The 15,480-nt window shown below is 45.0% G+C and overlaps 2 protein-coding genes across 3 annotated transcripts in view; one reads left to right on the forward strand and one right to left on the reverse strand.

Moving 5' to 3' along the window:
* Positions 1-30: 30 nt before the first annotated feature.
* Positions 31-15,185, forward strand: prkd4 (protein kinase D4). 2 transcript variants are annotated; one of them, XM_014412009.3, is made up of 19 exons: positions 31-160; positions 554-720; positions 4,050-4,188; positions 4,792-4,923; positions 5,023-5,177; positions 5,348-5,543; positions 8,520-8,603; positions 9,122-9,275; positions 9,547-9,670; positions 9,796-9,873; positions 10,259-10,469; positions 10,582-10,607; positions 10,686-10,758; positions 11,033-11,139; positions 12,276-12,437; positions 12,585-12,683; positions 12,757-13,024; positions 13,416-13,501; positions 13,694-15,185. In XM_014412009.3, exons 2-19 carry the CDS (start codon positions 565-567, stop codon positions 13,856-13,858), a joined length of 2,415 nt encoding a protein of 804 aa, XP_014267495.3. In that variant the 5' UTR covers positions 31-160; positions 554-564; the 3' UTR covers positions 13,859-15,185. The 2 variants fall into 2 exon arrangements, with proteins under 2 accessions (XP_014267495.3, XP_014267493.3); XM_014412007.3 differs by having other exon boundaries at positions 10,582-10,758.
* Positions 13,991-15,480, reverse strand: part of actn3b (actinin alpha 3b) — a 36,943-nt gene continuing 35,453 nt past the window's right edge. Inside the window, exon 21 of the mRNA XM_004570668.4 lies at positions 13,991-15,462. Within this exon, the coding sequence (XP_004570725.1) occupies positions 15,304-15,462 (159 nt within the window). The 3' untranslated portion in view covers positions 13,991-15,303. The remainder of the gene's footprint in view (positions 15,463-15,480) is intronic.

Consider the following 15,480-nt stretch of genomic DNA (forward strand, 5'->3'; position numbering starts at 1 on the left):
TGTTTCTCAGACAGCCGAGCCCCACAAAAAGGAAACCAGACCAACCAGCAGCTCATGATGAGCCTCGGCAGCACCATGATAGATTGATCAGCTGTTGTGCTGTTGAGACGCAGTCCTTCGATCGTCGAAGACAAAGACCAGACCAAGATTAGACCGTAAGGTTGGTGCTTTTTAGTTTGTTCTTGATCTGATTTAAAAATAACTCTTTGTTTATCCTGATCAAAGTATTGTGTAGTAAGTTATGTCCTATTATATCAAAGCTTTTACAACAGAAGTCTTTTTAGTCGAAGAGAGCATTCGCTGCTTGAAATATCCTTCTATTTCGGGCGATGGTGAGATAAAGATCTCTTATTGAGAAATTGGGGTGTTCAGTTTTAGACACCTGAACGTTAAACAGGAACTATTTCAAACAAGAGCTATAAGGTTAAGATGGAGTAGATTTCCAGGGGCCTGCGTAGTGCTTTGTTTTGGAGTTTCACGTTGAACCTCTTCAGCTTTCTCTCAGGTCACACCTTCAACCCCACATTAACTTGATCCACTTTTCCTCCTGCAGGCTCTCTCTCCATGTCTACACTGACTCCCTCGAGTCCCAGTAGTCTCACAGCACCGGTTCTGGTCCAGTTCCAGCTGGGTCTGTTCAGGGAGGTGGTTCGAGTCCCTGCGAGCAACCTGAGCTACCGTCATGCCCGGAGGTTGGCTGCTGAGGTCATAGAGCGCAAGGTAACCGCACGGGGTGGCGTTGTTTCCCGGCTCGAAAGCACTAAGACACGAGGAGGTGGGGCGGTATTATACATCTGATCGTCTGTGAAGGTTCTCAGTCATCCAGGTCATCGTAGCCAATCAGCCAGAGTTTCGGATGAAACTCTGGCTGATTGGGACCCACACCCAGTTTCACACCTTGGCTCAGGCGATTAGAGGATCATCAGGGGGTCCTTTTGTCCCTCTGTGGGGGGAAACTCCCACTAGGTTTATATCTGGGACCCTCCACCATTTGACCTTAGAACTGAAGAAGCTTCTCGGATGAGAGGTGAAACGTCTTCAAGCAACTTAAAGAAGTCCAGACGCTTTTCTTTGCAAGCTCCTTTGACTATACATCTGATCATGAAGAGTTCATCATCAGTCACGAGCGTTAAAGAGGCCATTCACCAGTTTTAAAATGGATGTTTATCTATGTTTTATTCTTACAGACACACACACACACACACTCACAGTAGTGTTGTCAGATGAGCCGATATCAAAGAGAGGGGTCTTCTCAACCACACAACTGTAACAGCGAGCAAACATGTGCCACCTCCCAGAAATTCAAACGTGTTTATGAGGGGCAGCCAATGAGAAGACAGTTTGCTTAAACAGAAAGTCGGGAGAGGTGCTAAGGATGAAGTGAGGGCCATTATATGCAAAGCTACTGTAACACAGAGTCCAACAATATTAAATATATGGAGCTGGACAATAATAACTTCATAGAGTTGTACAAAAACAAAAAGCGAAAGTGCATAACAACCTGCAGATGTGCGAATCTGAAAGCCGTCACTATTTAGGAGGCACGAGAGATACTCATGAAAGAGCCTTTTGAAATGCATTGTGGGTATTCTGTTGCGGCATTTTTTGGTAGTTGGACCAATTCTAGAGAAGTGTTATCGTCTTCAGCTGCAGTTGGGGTTTAAAGCACTTTAAAGAGAGCAGCTTTTTCTGAGTCGACCTCATTTTTAGCTGGTAGCCGTGCAGATTACGTCTAGCTTTGTTCTGTTTTCTTTTTTTCTTTTGTTTTGGAGTTTTTGTTTTTTTTAACTGCCATTCGATACTGGTCAAAACTGACTGACATGTGGTTTGCTCAGATGCCACAGCTGTAGGAACAAACTGCGTGCAAAGAGTCAGAAGCGAGAAGGTGATGAAAAAAGATATTAATTAGAATGAAGTGCTGAGCTGTCACAACGCGCCCTGACCCATAACACAGTCCCACTTGGAAAATATTGTGATGATGTTTCAAATCTCTCAGGCCTCTCAGAACTGTCAGGAAGTGGACTATGAAAGGTCAACTTATTTATGAAGGAAGGTAATGTAGGTTTGTGCATGGAGTGTGGTTTTTGTCTGCAGAGTTTGGTGGTTTTGTGCTGTTGTGTATGCAGCACTCTGTATGGTGGTGTAATTTCACCAACATTTAGTATTGTGAAGTGGGTGTCACCCAACCACCTTTAGATTTTTGAGGGTGTTTGTGAATACAATTTGTTCCGGAAAACTAAATGACAAGTTTTAAAAAATAGAAGATATAAACTCGCCATTTAACAGATTTTCTCCACCCACCAGAGATGTATTTAGAATTAACGGGTACTCTATACTTGTTTATACAGTAAAATCTATACCCAAGTGCCAGCGCACAGACGGTGGAGTAAAACTGTAGTTGAGGTTAAATAAGGAAAGTTGTGAATTGCAGGTGTTGCAGGGGCTTCATCTCACTGTCACTGGGCTGGTCTTTGCACTTCCTCGGTTACAGGGACTGTGGTCGACACGAGCGCACAAAACTTTCCAACCACAGCTTCTCCCCTCTGACTGAGACGCGCACAAACACGCACGCACGCAGCCCACCTTTACAGTTTTCGTCTTGAGTTTCCAGGCAGTAGGTCAGCTCATCGTGTGTGTGTGTGTGTCACTTGTGCACGTTTTACATTCATTATAGTCACTGTGTCAATGATGGGTGAACACCCGCATCTCCAACACTGAAACCTAGCAGGTATTTGCTTTACCTTTAGGGTCACATAAAGCACAATTCCACTTATGCACTTTGAGGCAGGGGGGAAGTAATGGACACATTAGGTTTGTTCTATTGGTGTAAATGTTCGCCTTAATAACGCAATGCTTTGCATCACCTGAATGAGTACTGCTGTTAGGAATGGACATGGTCGGCACCAACGCTCAAGCAGGCTGTGGAGTTTGATGCTCAGCTGTTCTATCCCCAACACCATCACGCCACCTTCAGCAGCTAGAGCCATCGATGAATTCAGACCCTACCATCAAAATGTTCCAATCGAGACTCGTCAGACCAGACAACATTTTTCTGATCTTCTGTTGTCCAGTTTTAGTGAGGCCTGTGTGAACTGTCACGTCGGTTTCCTGTTCTTAGCTAGGAGTGGCTTCCTGTGCGGTGTTCTTCTGCTGTAGCCCATCTGATTCAAGGTTTGATGTGTACGCTCTTCTGCATACGTTGGTTGTAACGAGTGTTTATTTGCCTTCTTGTCAATATGAAACAGTTCGGCCCAGAGAACTGGTTAGACATGGTTGTGTGGAAAAATCCCAGCTGATCAGCAGTTTCTGAAATACTCAGACTAACCTGTCTGAAACCAACAGCCATGCCACGTTAAAGTTACTTAAATCACGTTTTTTCCTCATTTGTGGCTCAATTTTAACTTCACCCGGTCGTCTTGACCGCCACGTGCTGAAATTCACTGAGCTGCAGTATGATTGGCTGATTAGATAGAGCAGTTGAACATGTTTAAATAATGAATTGACCTGCAGTGTCACATCTTTGAATCTGCTGTTCTTATCATCCCTAAATGATGATTCAGATAGAAAAGCAAAGCTTGAGCTACTTCGCAGCCTTCTTATCTCTCTTCCTCAGTCGTACTTTGGCGACAGATGCACACAGATTATTTATTTCTATAACGCTGAACGTGGTGGAGTCACTCTCTACCTGTGGTGCATCACTCAGGTTTCCCTTCAGAGCTGTCTTCAGTCTGCATGCTCATCTTAATGTGGTTTTGTTCTTTACCGCCGTGCAGACGTGAAAATGGAAAATCACGACTGACAGGCTGCAGGTGGCTTTCTTTGCTGTGTCCAGTTTCCCAAACCACACTTGTTCTGATTTCAAATATTTAAATTACTCCATTTGTGGAAAAACTTACTCTTTTTTCCCCCATATTGCTTAATAACTTGTTTCATTTACTCAGAAAGCAAATCGTCACATTACCGGAGCCCTTCTGGGGGTTTAAATTGATCTTGTTGCTTCAATAGTGACTCAACCTGAGACTGCGGTTTTTGTTCCTTCGCGTGTTTAGGCTCCAGACTGCAGTGTGGTGGGTGTCGGGGAGAAGATTCTGCTGTTCAGACATCAAGCCGCCTCCGAGCAGTTGCTGCAGCGGCTGACCGACTCCGACGAGCTGCAGGATGGCGACCTCATTGAGGTCATCGTTTCAGGTTAGTGTTTGAGGTTTACAGAGGCAGGTGGACACTTGGTGAGATTTGGTGGTACTACGTGTACCTCATTTGTTTGGGTGACATATAGTTTATTCATGCATGTAAAATGCTGTTTCTGTCCAGGGGTTTGGAGAGAAGCTCTTGAATGGTAAATGGCCTGTATTTGTATAGCGCTTTACTAGTCCCTAAGGACCCCAAAGCGCTTTACACTACATTCAGTCATCCACCCATTCACACACTGGTGATGGCAAGCTACATTGTAGCCACAGCCACTCTGCGGTGCACTGACAGAGGCGAGGCTGCCGAACACTGGCGCCACCGGGCCCTCTGACCACCACCAGTAGGTGGTTTTAAATGGTCAGTTTTAAATGAGTCCAACTCTCCTACTGTTCCAAACCTATTTTCACGGGGGGCAGTGGGCGGGCGGACGAAGTTAAAACTGCTTGTTTCAGACGAGTCGAGCGCCTGCACCAAGGACCAGTATAAGACAAATGAGGATTATTTTGAGCTGTGAATCATGCAAAGCTACTATAGCGGAGTCTTAGCAGTAAATGCATGGAGTGTGGATGTCTGTTGGTGTAACGAGTCCTCTCTGTGATTCAGGATCAGCCTCCGTGACACAGGTGACGATGCGTCCACACTCCTTGGCGGTGCAGTCGTACCGGACCCCCACTTTCTGTCACCACTGTGGAGAGATGCTGTGGGGCCTCGTTCGGCAGGGTTTAAAATGTGACGGTAAAGGCGCTTTCACACTTCATCATGTGGTGGTATCGTCTCTTCACTGATACTTGAGTGTTGTTAAAGTTTTTTGTTTTTACTTTTATCTCTTTACAGGTTGTGGATTAGACTTTCATAAACGCTGTGCTTTGCAGTTGCCCAGTAACTGTAGCCGAGCACGGCGTCAGGTTAGCACCAGCTTTTCCCTGTTTCCACCCCGGCGACCTCGCACACACTCGCTGTCCAATCAGGCAGGCGGGAGTCTAGAAGAGGTGAGGAACTGCTGTGATTGTAAAGCAGATAAGTGTTTTTGCAACCCTGGATTTGTTTGTTTCTCCAACACAGCTGTAACCTTTACTGGTATAATCGAATCACATATTCACACAATAGATTTCTTTCAGTTATTCTAAGTTGATATCTTTCACTTTGCATCTTTCTCCAGATCAGCAAGTCCAAGCCCGCGTCCAGGCCTCCATCCTGGGCCGAGGCTCCGGTGTGGCTGGGAGTCGGGTACAGCGACTGGAGCAGGGCTCAGGTCCCTCACACCTTCCACATCCACAGCTACACCAAACCCACCGTCTGCCAGTACTGCCACCGGCTGCTCAAAGGCCTCTTCAGGCAGGGGCTGCAGTGCTCAGGTGAGAAGGAGGAGAAAAACTAAGCACATCCCATGTTTCAGTAACTTGTTCAACCTCCTTTAGCAGCAATAACTTGAATTATTCATGTCCTGTGTGACTTTATCAGTTTCTCACATTTTTATGGGAGAAATTGCGTCTGACTTTTTTTTGCAGCGTTGTTTCAGTTCACTGAGGTTTGCAGCGATTCGTTTATGCACAGATCTGTAGATTTGCTGCTGTGCTTGTGATCATTGTCCTGTTATATGATTCAACTTTGTCTAAGCTTTATCTGTCAGACAGACGGCATCATATTTGCCTCTTTTTTTTTTTAAATGACATCAGAAACAGCAGTATGCGACATTACGTGATGGCAGAGCTTCAGTTCATCCTTTGTCATTTTTTTTTTTTTTTTTTTTTTTTTTTTTTTTTTTTTAATAAATAGGACAGGGGGAATGAATGAGAGAGAGAGGGGGAGAGAAAGAAAGAAAACCCAAGGGGAGAAGAGACGGTGAGAAGGGGGGGGAAGAGAGACAAAAAAAAAAAAAAAAACTCCTGGGTCACCTGTATGGAGAAAAAACAAACAAACAAACAAACAGAGGAGACAGCAAACAACAAAGAGCAACATAATAATAGAGAAAACAAAGCACCATCACAATAAACTAGCTAGTCATAGATATCAGTATTTACTAAGTAATAAACGATATTGTGCAGCACGCAAGATAGACAGCGCACAGTGTGCTTTGAGGCAGCAGCCAAGAAAGCTTTAGTCCGCGTCTGTGAATACCCATGTGTGCATACCTGTGTGGATCAGCATGCTTGCATTCCAAAGGTTTCTCCATGTAATGATCTGCTAGGGAGTGTGGGGGGGCCACAGCCCCGTCCTCCAGGGTGTGAAGATCAAAACTCCAGACATCCAGAGGACCCCAGAACACAAGAGACCATGGAAGACCAACAGAGGGGCAGCCGCGCCACTGTTCCATCATATTTGCCTCTACAATACTTCGGTATACTCTGGTGTTAATGGTCGACTCAGTGACTGCGACGTGTTTGGTTTCCTCTCAACGTGGTTTTGTGCATCTCGTCAGTGCAAAGGACGTTGTTCCAGAGGTCTGGTGGTTTGTTCAGATGGAACTTTCCAAACATCATCTGTGCTCCAATGTTCTAATTAGAGAGAAGAGGCTTTGTCTCCAAACAAGCCATACTCCGTCAGTCTTTTTCTAATTGTGCTGTCAGCCAGCTGTATCAGAAAGTAGATGGCATGCATCTACTGCAGTGAGACTCTCTTGCTGTGACGCCATGACAGGATGTAAATATTAATGGTTTACACCTCAGCTGAGCTCTTATTTTAGCCAGCTGCACGTTTCGTTTGGTAGAAGGAAATTAGCACAAGACAGCACAAGTGTTAAGAAAGGGTTGACGTCGCTGAAAAAACCCCCATAACAAACCCAATCTACGTCAGGGTTGGTGAACTTAGTCCATTTAGTCAATGGGAAATGAGAATCACATCAGATTTCCTGTAAAATGTATTTCCCTCACAATTTGGCTCACAGGAAATTCTCTACAAGTGCACAGAAAGTTTATTAGTCTCTACAAAGTTTAGTCCTGCATAATTTACACTTGTACAAGTGAGCTGCCACACAGCCGTCTCACCACAACCTGTTTAACAGCACGAGGCGTTTAACAAAAGCAAAACTCACTCTTGGATTTAAATGTAATACCTGTTTCTATTATTATAGCTGTTTGACAGGTCTGAAAAACAGGTTTGTGTAATATCGCTTAAATTAGAAACATCCTGTCTCAGAGTGAGGCTGAAAAACGAGTTCATACATTTATTGCTTCCAGGCTTAAAACTTTTTGATAAAGCATATAGTTAGAGCTGGATCACGTGACCCTGAATCTTCCCTTAGTTATGCTGCAGTAGGTGTTAGCTGCTGGGGAATCCCATGATGCACTTCACTCACTGTGTGTTTACACACCTCTCTGCATTTAATCATAAGTTATTATTAATCTCTGGCTCTCTTCCTCAGCGTCTTTGTCTGTCTTCCTTCCCTCACGCCCAGTTAGTTGCGGCACATGGCCGCCCCTCGCCGAGCCTGGTTCTGCTGGAGGTTTCTTCCTGTTAAACGGGAGTTTTTCCTTCCCACTGTCACCAAGTACTTACCTTGAGGAGGTTGTCTGATCGTTGGGGCTTTCTCTCTGTTATTGTGGGTCTTTACCTTACAATACAGAGCATCTTGAGTTGTTGTGATTTGGTGCTTATAAATAAAACTGAACTGAACGTGGCAACTCTGTAGTTTTGTAGGATACTTAATTTAAGAGGAGAAAATCTTTGATCTTGCAGTTTGCCTGTACCCTCCTACCAGGCTTCTGCTGTCAAACTGGCTGCACATGAGTGCAAAACTTTACAGCTGCGTCACCTCGAAGTCTGGCTCAAAGGAACATCCTGTGCCGTGGGTTATTTGTTCTTTTGTTAATTTTCAGTTTGCCTCTGCATCTTAGCAGAGGTCCCAATGTGGCCCGCTGGCCTGGATCTCGACACATGTGGTCTAAAGGTATAGATAGCACAACAGGTCACCTTTGAATCTTATTGTCACCCACTCCTGTGAAAGAGTGGGTGACAGGCCTCCTTCTTTACAAACCTGATAATGTTATGCGTTCAGATCTTGTGGCCATTTTTGGTGCTCTGTTCCTGCAAAGCTTTGACTTTGATTAGTAATGCTTGACTTGGAGGCTCACGATTACACAGCAAACACTTGTTTTGTCAAGGAGCTTGTGTATCCCACGTACTTACGTAAGCAGATTGGGTTGAATCTAATTTTACCTAAATGCCTGGATGTGTCTCAGACGTCTCGAATCTCAGACGACATTCATTTTCATCACGAAAAAAGCTGACCGCAATATTCTGACTCATGAGTTTGTATCTTTCCAGACTCCAGCACTCTTCCTTTTTCTGTCAGCCTTTTTAAACCTCCCACGTCTCCTCCATGGTTTTTCCAGACTGCAAGTTTAACTGCCATCGGCGCTGTGAGCCTTTAGTCCCCAGAGACTGTCCCGGAGAGAGGAACGGCATGAACGGGGAAGGTGAGTGACGGTCCCTGGAGGTCTGAGGTCTGGTTTTCATTTCATATTCTGGGCTTGTGGCTGTGTTAGACCATGGCTCTTTGAAAAGGGGCCTGACTCTGATGCTGTCAGCATGAGTCGAAGCTGATTCACCCTGTTTCCCAGGAACATTTGATAGATTCAGGCCTCACTCTAAATTAGCATCTCAGAAATGTCACATTCCTCCGAGTAGCGGTGATGATTAGCTGCATGATGAGTCAGGTAAACTGAGCCCGATGAGAAATGAGATGAAATGATTTCACCAGAGAATATGTAAAAAAGAGAAAACAAAGACAGGTAACTGATCAGCAGTATTTCAGGTGCATTTTAAATCATTTATTGAGAAAAATCAGACATTTTCTTTTGTTCGGTTCATCTTGAACTTATTTGTTTGCTATTTTTACCTCATTATTTGTTGGTATTTTATGGCCCTAATCGTGTAAATAATATAAATAGAATTAAATGTAGCTGTTCATTAGTTGCTGATGTCACATTTCCAGAGAGCCCAGCAGCTGATAACAGCTGCCAACCAGACTTGGAGGACAATGAGTCAGTGATCACCAGCACCACAGAGATCTGCGACGATGACATGTTCACCGATGATGACTCACAGGCAGAGACCGGGGAAGTCGAGCAGCTGCGAGAGCCGATGAGGTCAGAGGGGCACTAAGTTTTTCTGATGATCTAATCCCAGCTAAAAGCTGTCTGCTGGTGCAGACAGCGTCCGAACGATGTCAGGCGTCTGAATCACACGTCGCCCAAATTCACGTATTATAAAACAGACGTTTATCGTCCCTGTCGTTTATATCTGGGTTTTCTCGCTTTTGTTTGTGGCACACGCTGCCACCTAGAGGCGACTTCTGTTTAATTCACAATCTCCAAACGGACCTTTATTTTGTCCTCCCTCTCTTTTTCCGCCCGCCAGTCCTTGTTTCAGCAGCAACATCCCCCTGATGAGGCTCGTCCAGTCGGTGCATCACACTAAGAGGAGAGGCGGAGGAGTCCTGAGAGAGGGGTGGCTGGTCCACCACACCAACACAGACACATTGGTGAGGAACACACTCTTTCAGATCTGGAAGCCTTCAAAAAAGCAAAATGTTTTGCTCAGGTTATGATATTTGTAAAGCAGAATCACATTTTCATCGGCTTTTAACTCGGTCGTGTCTTTACTCAGAGGAAACGCCATTACTGGATCTTGGACTGGAAGAGCATGACTCTGTACCAGAATGAAAACACCACGAAGTTCTACAAGGTATGATAGTTGCATGATATAAGACGGAAACAGACAAAGCAGCATCCTGTGTGCTGCACGCTCACTCCCACTCGTATCAAAGGCCTCTGTCATTAACATGTATGCAGAAATGTTCCTGCAGTGTGCCAGTGTTGTTCCTCCCACTGTGTCACTGTGTAAACAGTGCAAACATCCACCGAGGCAGCTCGCGCTCTGAGCAGTGTTTACTTTAAAGAGGACAGTATTGTATTTTGTGTATGTTCATTTCTCCTTCGTTTTAAACGTACTTTAAGAAGTTTGTAGTGCAGTGAAAATCAGACAATGATAGCCTGACAGATGTTACTTTGATTATAGAAACATTATGTAGGAGCAGGCCATGGATAATAGCTTTAAACCTCCTCTGCAGGAGATCTCTCTGTCCGAGGTGCTCGGGGTCCGAGGCCCCACCCAGCTCTCCGTGCCACCATCAGACGGCAGCACTCACTCGTTCGAGCTGGTGACTGTGTCGCTGGTGTACTGCGTGATAGCCGGCGAGGAGGGGGCAGCCTGGGAGAGCGCCATCCGGCAGGCTATGATGCCGGTGGAGAGCAGCAGAGGACACAAAGATGAGATCCAGGGTGAGTCAGAAAACATCAGATATTAATATCAGATCTTACTCTGAATATGGTAACAGTGATGGATATGGACCCGCAACATTCAGTTAACAAGACTTCCTCTCTCTGATTACAGATCAATACCGATACAGACGCAATGCGGTAAGATTTGAGCGAGTTTATCGTGCACACGTTAGAGGAGTGTTACAGAGTGTCGAAGTGTGTTTGTGTGTGTTTCAGGACATCAGCTCGGTGTATCAGATCTGTACAGACGAGGTGCTGGGGTCGGGACAGTTTGGCGTGGTGTACGGAGGTCAGCTGATTCTCATTATGTTGTTATGTCCAGAGAACTGAACACGTGGAGTACAAGAAAATCCTGTTTTCTATGACTGTGACTGTCTTTATGCAGTGATCTGAAAATACACAGTACAGAAGAAACAGTTTCAAAAGACACCAAAGAAATCAGAGACTTCAGAGGCTGAAATGTTGCTCAAAACAAACTTTTTCATCAAATGTCTTTCTGTTATTGCTAAGCTACAAATGCTCCTTTGCTTCATTATCACGTCTCTTTTCTTTTTCTTCTTCAGGAACTCACAGGAAGTCGGGTCGAACAGTTGCCATCAAGGTCATCGACAAGACGCGTTTCCCCACCAAACAGGAGACGCAGCTGAGAAACGAAGTGGCCATCTTACAGGTTTTAATGCGGTTTTTATACACTTTACAAGAAATGACACAAAAAATGTAACAAGTTACTGAAAACACGTGAGGAACAAACCAGGAACAACCTGATGGTTAACCTTTAAAACGATAATCTGTGACATAATTGTCAGAAAATTCACATTTTTTTCAAAGTTTTTGCCAATTTATTTAGAATGAATTAAATATTAATTTGCATATATGAGTTTTAATTGGTATCATATTGGCCACATTTGGCATTTTAGTTTATTTTTTCAAAATGTATTGCTTAAAAATGTGTTGTGCTCTTTATTTTGGTTTTTGAGGGGAAAATAAAATCACACTGATGATGTAAATGCCTCAAAACCTCATGCATCAAAAACGATATATTAGGCATTAAGGGGTTAAAGAGCCATTCATCATTGCTTTAATAACTCCTGATCCATTACATCACTGTAGAAGAACTAGCTTGGATATATTAGTGACAGTTACTTAATCTGGTTTAAATCCTGATGGATTAACTACGGAAGAGGATTAGGGCCACTGGAAAAAAAATCTGAGATTAAACTCAGAATTCTGACTTTTTCATCAAAATTCAGAATTCTGACTTTAATCTCAGATTTTTTGATCTGCTGGGATTTTCCCACACAACCATCACTAGTTTACAGGGAATGGCCTGAAAATGAGACAAATATCCAGAGTCTTCTGGTAAAAACAGGCTCCTGATGTCAGAGGAGAGTGGGCCGACTGCTTTGAGCTGAAAGGAAAGCAACAGTAACTCAAAGAGCCACTCGCCAGGTGCACTCCTGTCAGCTAAGAACAGGCCTGAGGCTAAATCTGCAGTAACCGTGTGATGCTGTCATGACAGTGTGGACCAAAATCTTGCTGTGGAGGAAAAAGGAGGTCCAACCTGCCTAATAAAGTGTCTGGTGAATGTTTATTGATGAACAGATGGTTGTGGACATGATTAGTAAATAATCATCAGTTATTAGTGAGTTATTAGCACAAGTACAAATAACTGTCACATTGTTCCCGATTCCTTCCTCACTGCTTCCTCATTAACTCAACACATTTGATTGAAGTGTTGCAGATTTTCGGTTGATTTTTAGTGTTATAGTCACGATCAGGTGATTTACTGACGTGCGTGTTTTCCAGAATCTGTCGCACCCCGGCGTGGTTCTGTTGGAGGGCATGTTCGAAACTGTCGAGCACGTGTTTGTTGTAATGGAGAAGCTGCACGGAGACATGCTGGAGATGATTCTGTCCAGCGAGAAAGGTCGACTCCCTGAACGCATCACTCGCTTCCTCGTCATGCAGGTACGAGATCCCGATCTGAGAAACACTCCAGGGGTGTCTAGAGGATGTCCTTGTTTTTTTTCTTCTTGTTTTAACAAAGATGCAGGGACCTTTAATGTTTCTGTTTATCCCAAAATTAAATGTGAAATTCTCAAACATGTGCTTCAGATTCTGGAGGCTCTGCGGTACCTGCACTTGAAGCACATCGCTCACTGTGACCTGAAACCTGAGAACGTACTGCTGGCCACTTCAGACCCCTTACCTCTGGTGGGATTTTGCACTTTAGTTCCCGATACAGCACACGGCATCTTATTTAATCAGCTCTGCCTCTGTGCCGCAGGTGAAGCTGTGCGACTTCGGCTTCGCCCGGATCATAGGGGAGAAGTCTTTCCGGCGCTCCGTCGTGGGGACTCCGGCCTACCTGGCACCCGAGGTGATCAGCAGCAACGGCTACAACCGCTCTCTGGACATGTGGTCTGTCGGCGTCATCATGTACGTCAGCCTGAGCGGCACGTTTCCCTTTAATGAAGATGAGGACATCCGGCAGCAGATCACCAACGCCACCTTCATGTACCCGCGCCAAACCTGGGCCCCCATCTCACTGGAGGGTATGAACGGTGTTTTTCTTTAGTTTTAAAACTTCTTTGTGAGCTGGGTTTACAGTTTCTCAACATAGTGATGATGAGAGTTTATTATGCTTTCCCTGTTAAAGGTTTCACACACTACAAACTCCACGTCGGAAAGTTGCCATGTCAGCCCACAGTTTTGCGTCGTTTTAAACATTTAAATATATTTTCTTTAGTTTGATCCATGTCAGCCCACAGTTTTGCGTCGTTTTAAACATTTAAATATATTTTCTTTAGTTTGATCCATGTCTGCCCACACATACAGTTTATAGTGTCATGCTTGAGTCCTGTTATTCTCCTGGTTCTCCACTGGGTGGCTCCAGTGAGCAAATCCTCTTTTTGAAAATCCTTCTCCGTCTCATTTCCTCCCCAGCTGTGAGCCTCATCAATAACCTGCTGCAGGTGTCGGTGAGACGGCGGTTCACCGTGGGCAAAGCGCTGGGACACAGCTGGCTGCAGGTCGGACACTTTACAAACGCTATCATTGAGAATCGTTTAATTTTGTAGTGTGAAACAACAGAATTAACTCGATCTAGTGTTACTGCGTTCATAGGTGTTGACCAGGATGCTCAGATGCTCCTGATCAGGTTTCTAATAGTCCTGATGTATAGATGTGTATGAGTCATGCACGCTCTCCTCTCGCTACTGCAGAACTTCCAGCTGTGGTGCGACCTCCGGGAGTTCGAGCTCAGGATGGGCTGCAGGTACCTGACGCATCGAGGCGACGAGGACCGATGGCGCTTCTACGCTGCAGAGATGGGGCTGGACTTCCCCTCCCGCCTCTGCTGTGACCCCAACAAAGAATTGGACATGTGACCTCGAGCACAGAGGTTAAGGGTCGGACACTTTATCAGACTGTGCAGCTACATTTAAAAAAAACCAAAAACATTCAGCAGTGAGGCCGCGGATCAAACGGGAGAAAAGTAATAAAGACACAAACACGTGTGGTTTTAATAATATAATTTTCCTTTTTTATTTTCAAGTTGAGGTTTTTAACATATGACTGAAAGAGTGGCATCAGTGATGAGACAGCATGAGTTAGGGATGAGGGGGAGGAGGAGGAAAATGGAGCACAGATGAGTTAAGATATCGAGATCATGCACAGGGAGGAGCCTAACACAGCGATCGTCGTGGCTGACCTCTTCTCTTCAAATGCTACCCTAAACCCTGTGTTGTGAGTACGCCTGCTATGGTTCCACGTACAGTTTTGATTCTTCCCGTTTCATCCACAACTTTCCTGATGCCCTGTCTGACACCTCTCTCTGTCTCTGTCCCCCTTCTCCTCGTAATTTTACAATTAGCCCAAAAAAAGGCTAAAAAAAGGAGTTTAATAAGAGAGGCGTGTGGGAGAGGTCGCTCTCTCTGGCCATAACAGCTCATCTTTCTGTATCCGTTCCCGAGTCACCGCCCAGCCACGGCGCTCTCCTCCCGTTCCCCCCACCTGTGTCTTTTAATACTCGGCGCTCCCATTCGTCCTCCGTGTGTTCCTGAGTTTCTTAAGGCTTTAAGATCTCCAGGTTAAATCGCATCTTTGCTAACATTCAGGTTTCACAGTGCTGTGGTGAGAGTTTTCAGTAGCACCCGACAGGCCTCGCTCCTCTGCTGACTGCACTCGTGAACGGGCTCCTGCGGGGGTTCGTGTGAGGGCGAGTCGGTGACTCAAAAGGCCGTTTTTTTTTTTTCTAAACTTCAACATAGCATGCATCTGCACAAATACACAACCAACCAAGCCAACTGACCAATCACGTTTTCTTCTTTGATCACCCTTCTACAAAAAAAAAAAAAAAAAAAAAAAAAAGGAGGAGAGGGGAAGAGCACACGGCTTTGCTCAAAAATAATCTAACTTTCGTTCTCTCTCGTTGCCTCCTTCTCTTTAAAGCCTTGTGAAGGCAGGTATGTCATTATGTATGCTGCTTACATAAGTTCAGTGCAATAACTGGTACACCTGTTTTTTCTTCTTCTTTTCTTTTAAACGAGAGAGGAGCTGAGCAGCCTGAACAGAGTTTGTGAGGTCTGAGCAAAGTCTTCTGCTCTTCCCCTCTGAGCAGTGTTCCTGTGTTTTAAAAAGAGGGATGGGCGGAGTTAGGAAGAGGGGAATAAAGTTAAGATTTGAGAAGGTGGTGGGGGAAAAAAAAAAGAATAACGTGTTTTAAAGGGACAGTGGAAGGGTTTAAAATCGCTCTCTCCAGACAGGAGAAATAAGAGAAGCTGGGAAGAAGGGGTGAGGAGGAGGAGGAGGACGTGAAGAGAAGCAGCTGCGCTTATAAGTCGCTCTCTCCGTAGAGGGCACTGGAGAAGGAGATGTAGTCCAGGGCGCCGGAGGGACAGTCCGGTCCGACGTACCTGGTCATGCGGGTGATGCAGTACTCCGCCTGCTCGGGAGGCAGCTCCCTGCGCAGCTCCTCCACCGTGATGTAATTCTGCGGGAGAGAGAGAGG

Source organism: Maylandia zebra, linkage group LG3 (assembly GCF_041146795.1).
Source record: "Maylandia zebra isolate NMK-2024a linkage group LG3, Mzebra_GT3a, whole genome shotgun sequence".
In the NCBI taxonomy this organism is placed as follows: Eukaryota; Metazoa; Chordata; class Actinopteri; order Cichliformes; family Cichlidae; genus Maylandia; species Maylandia zebra.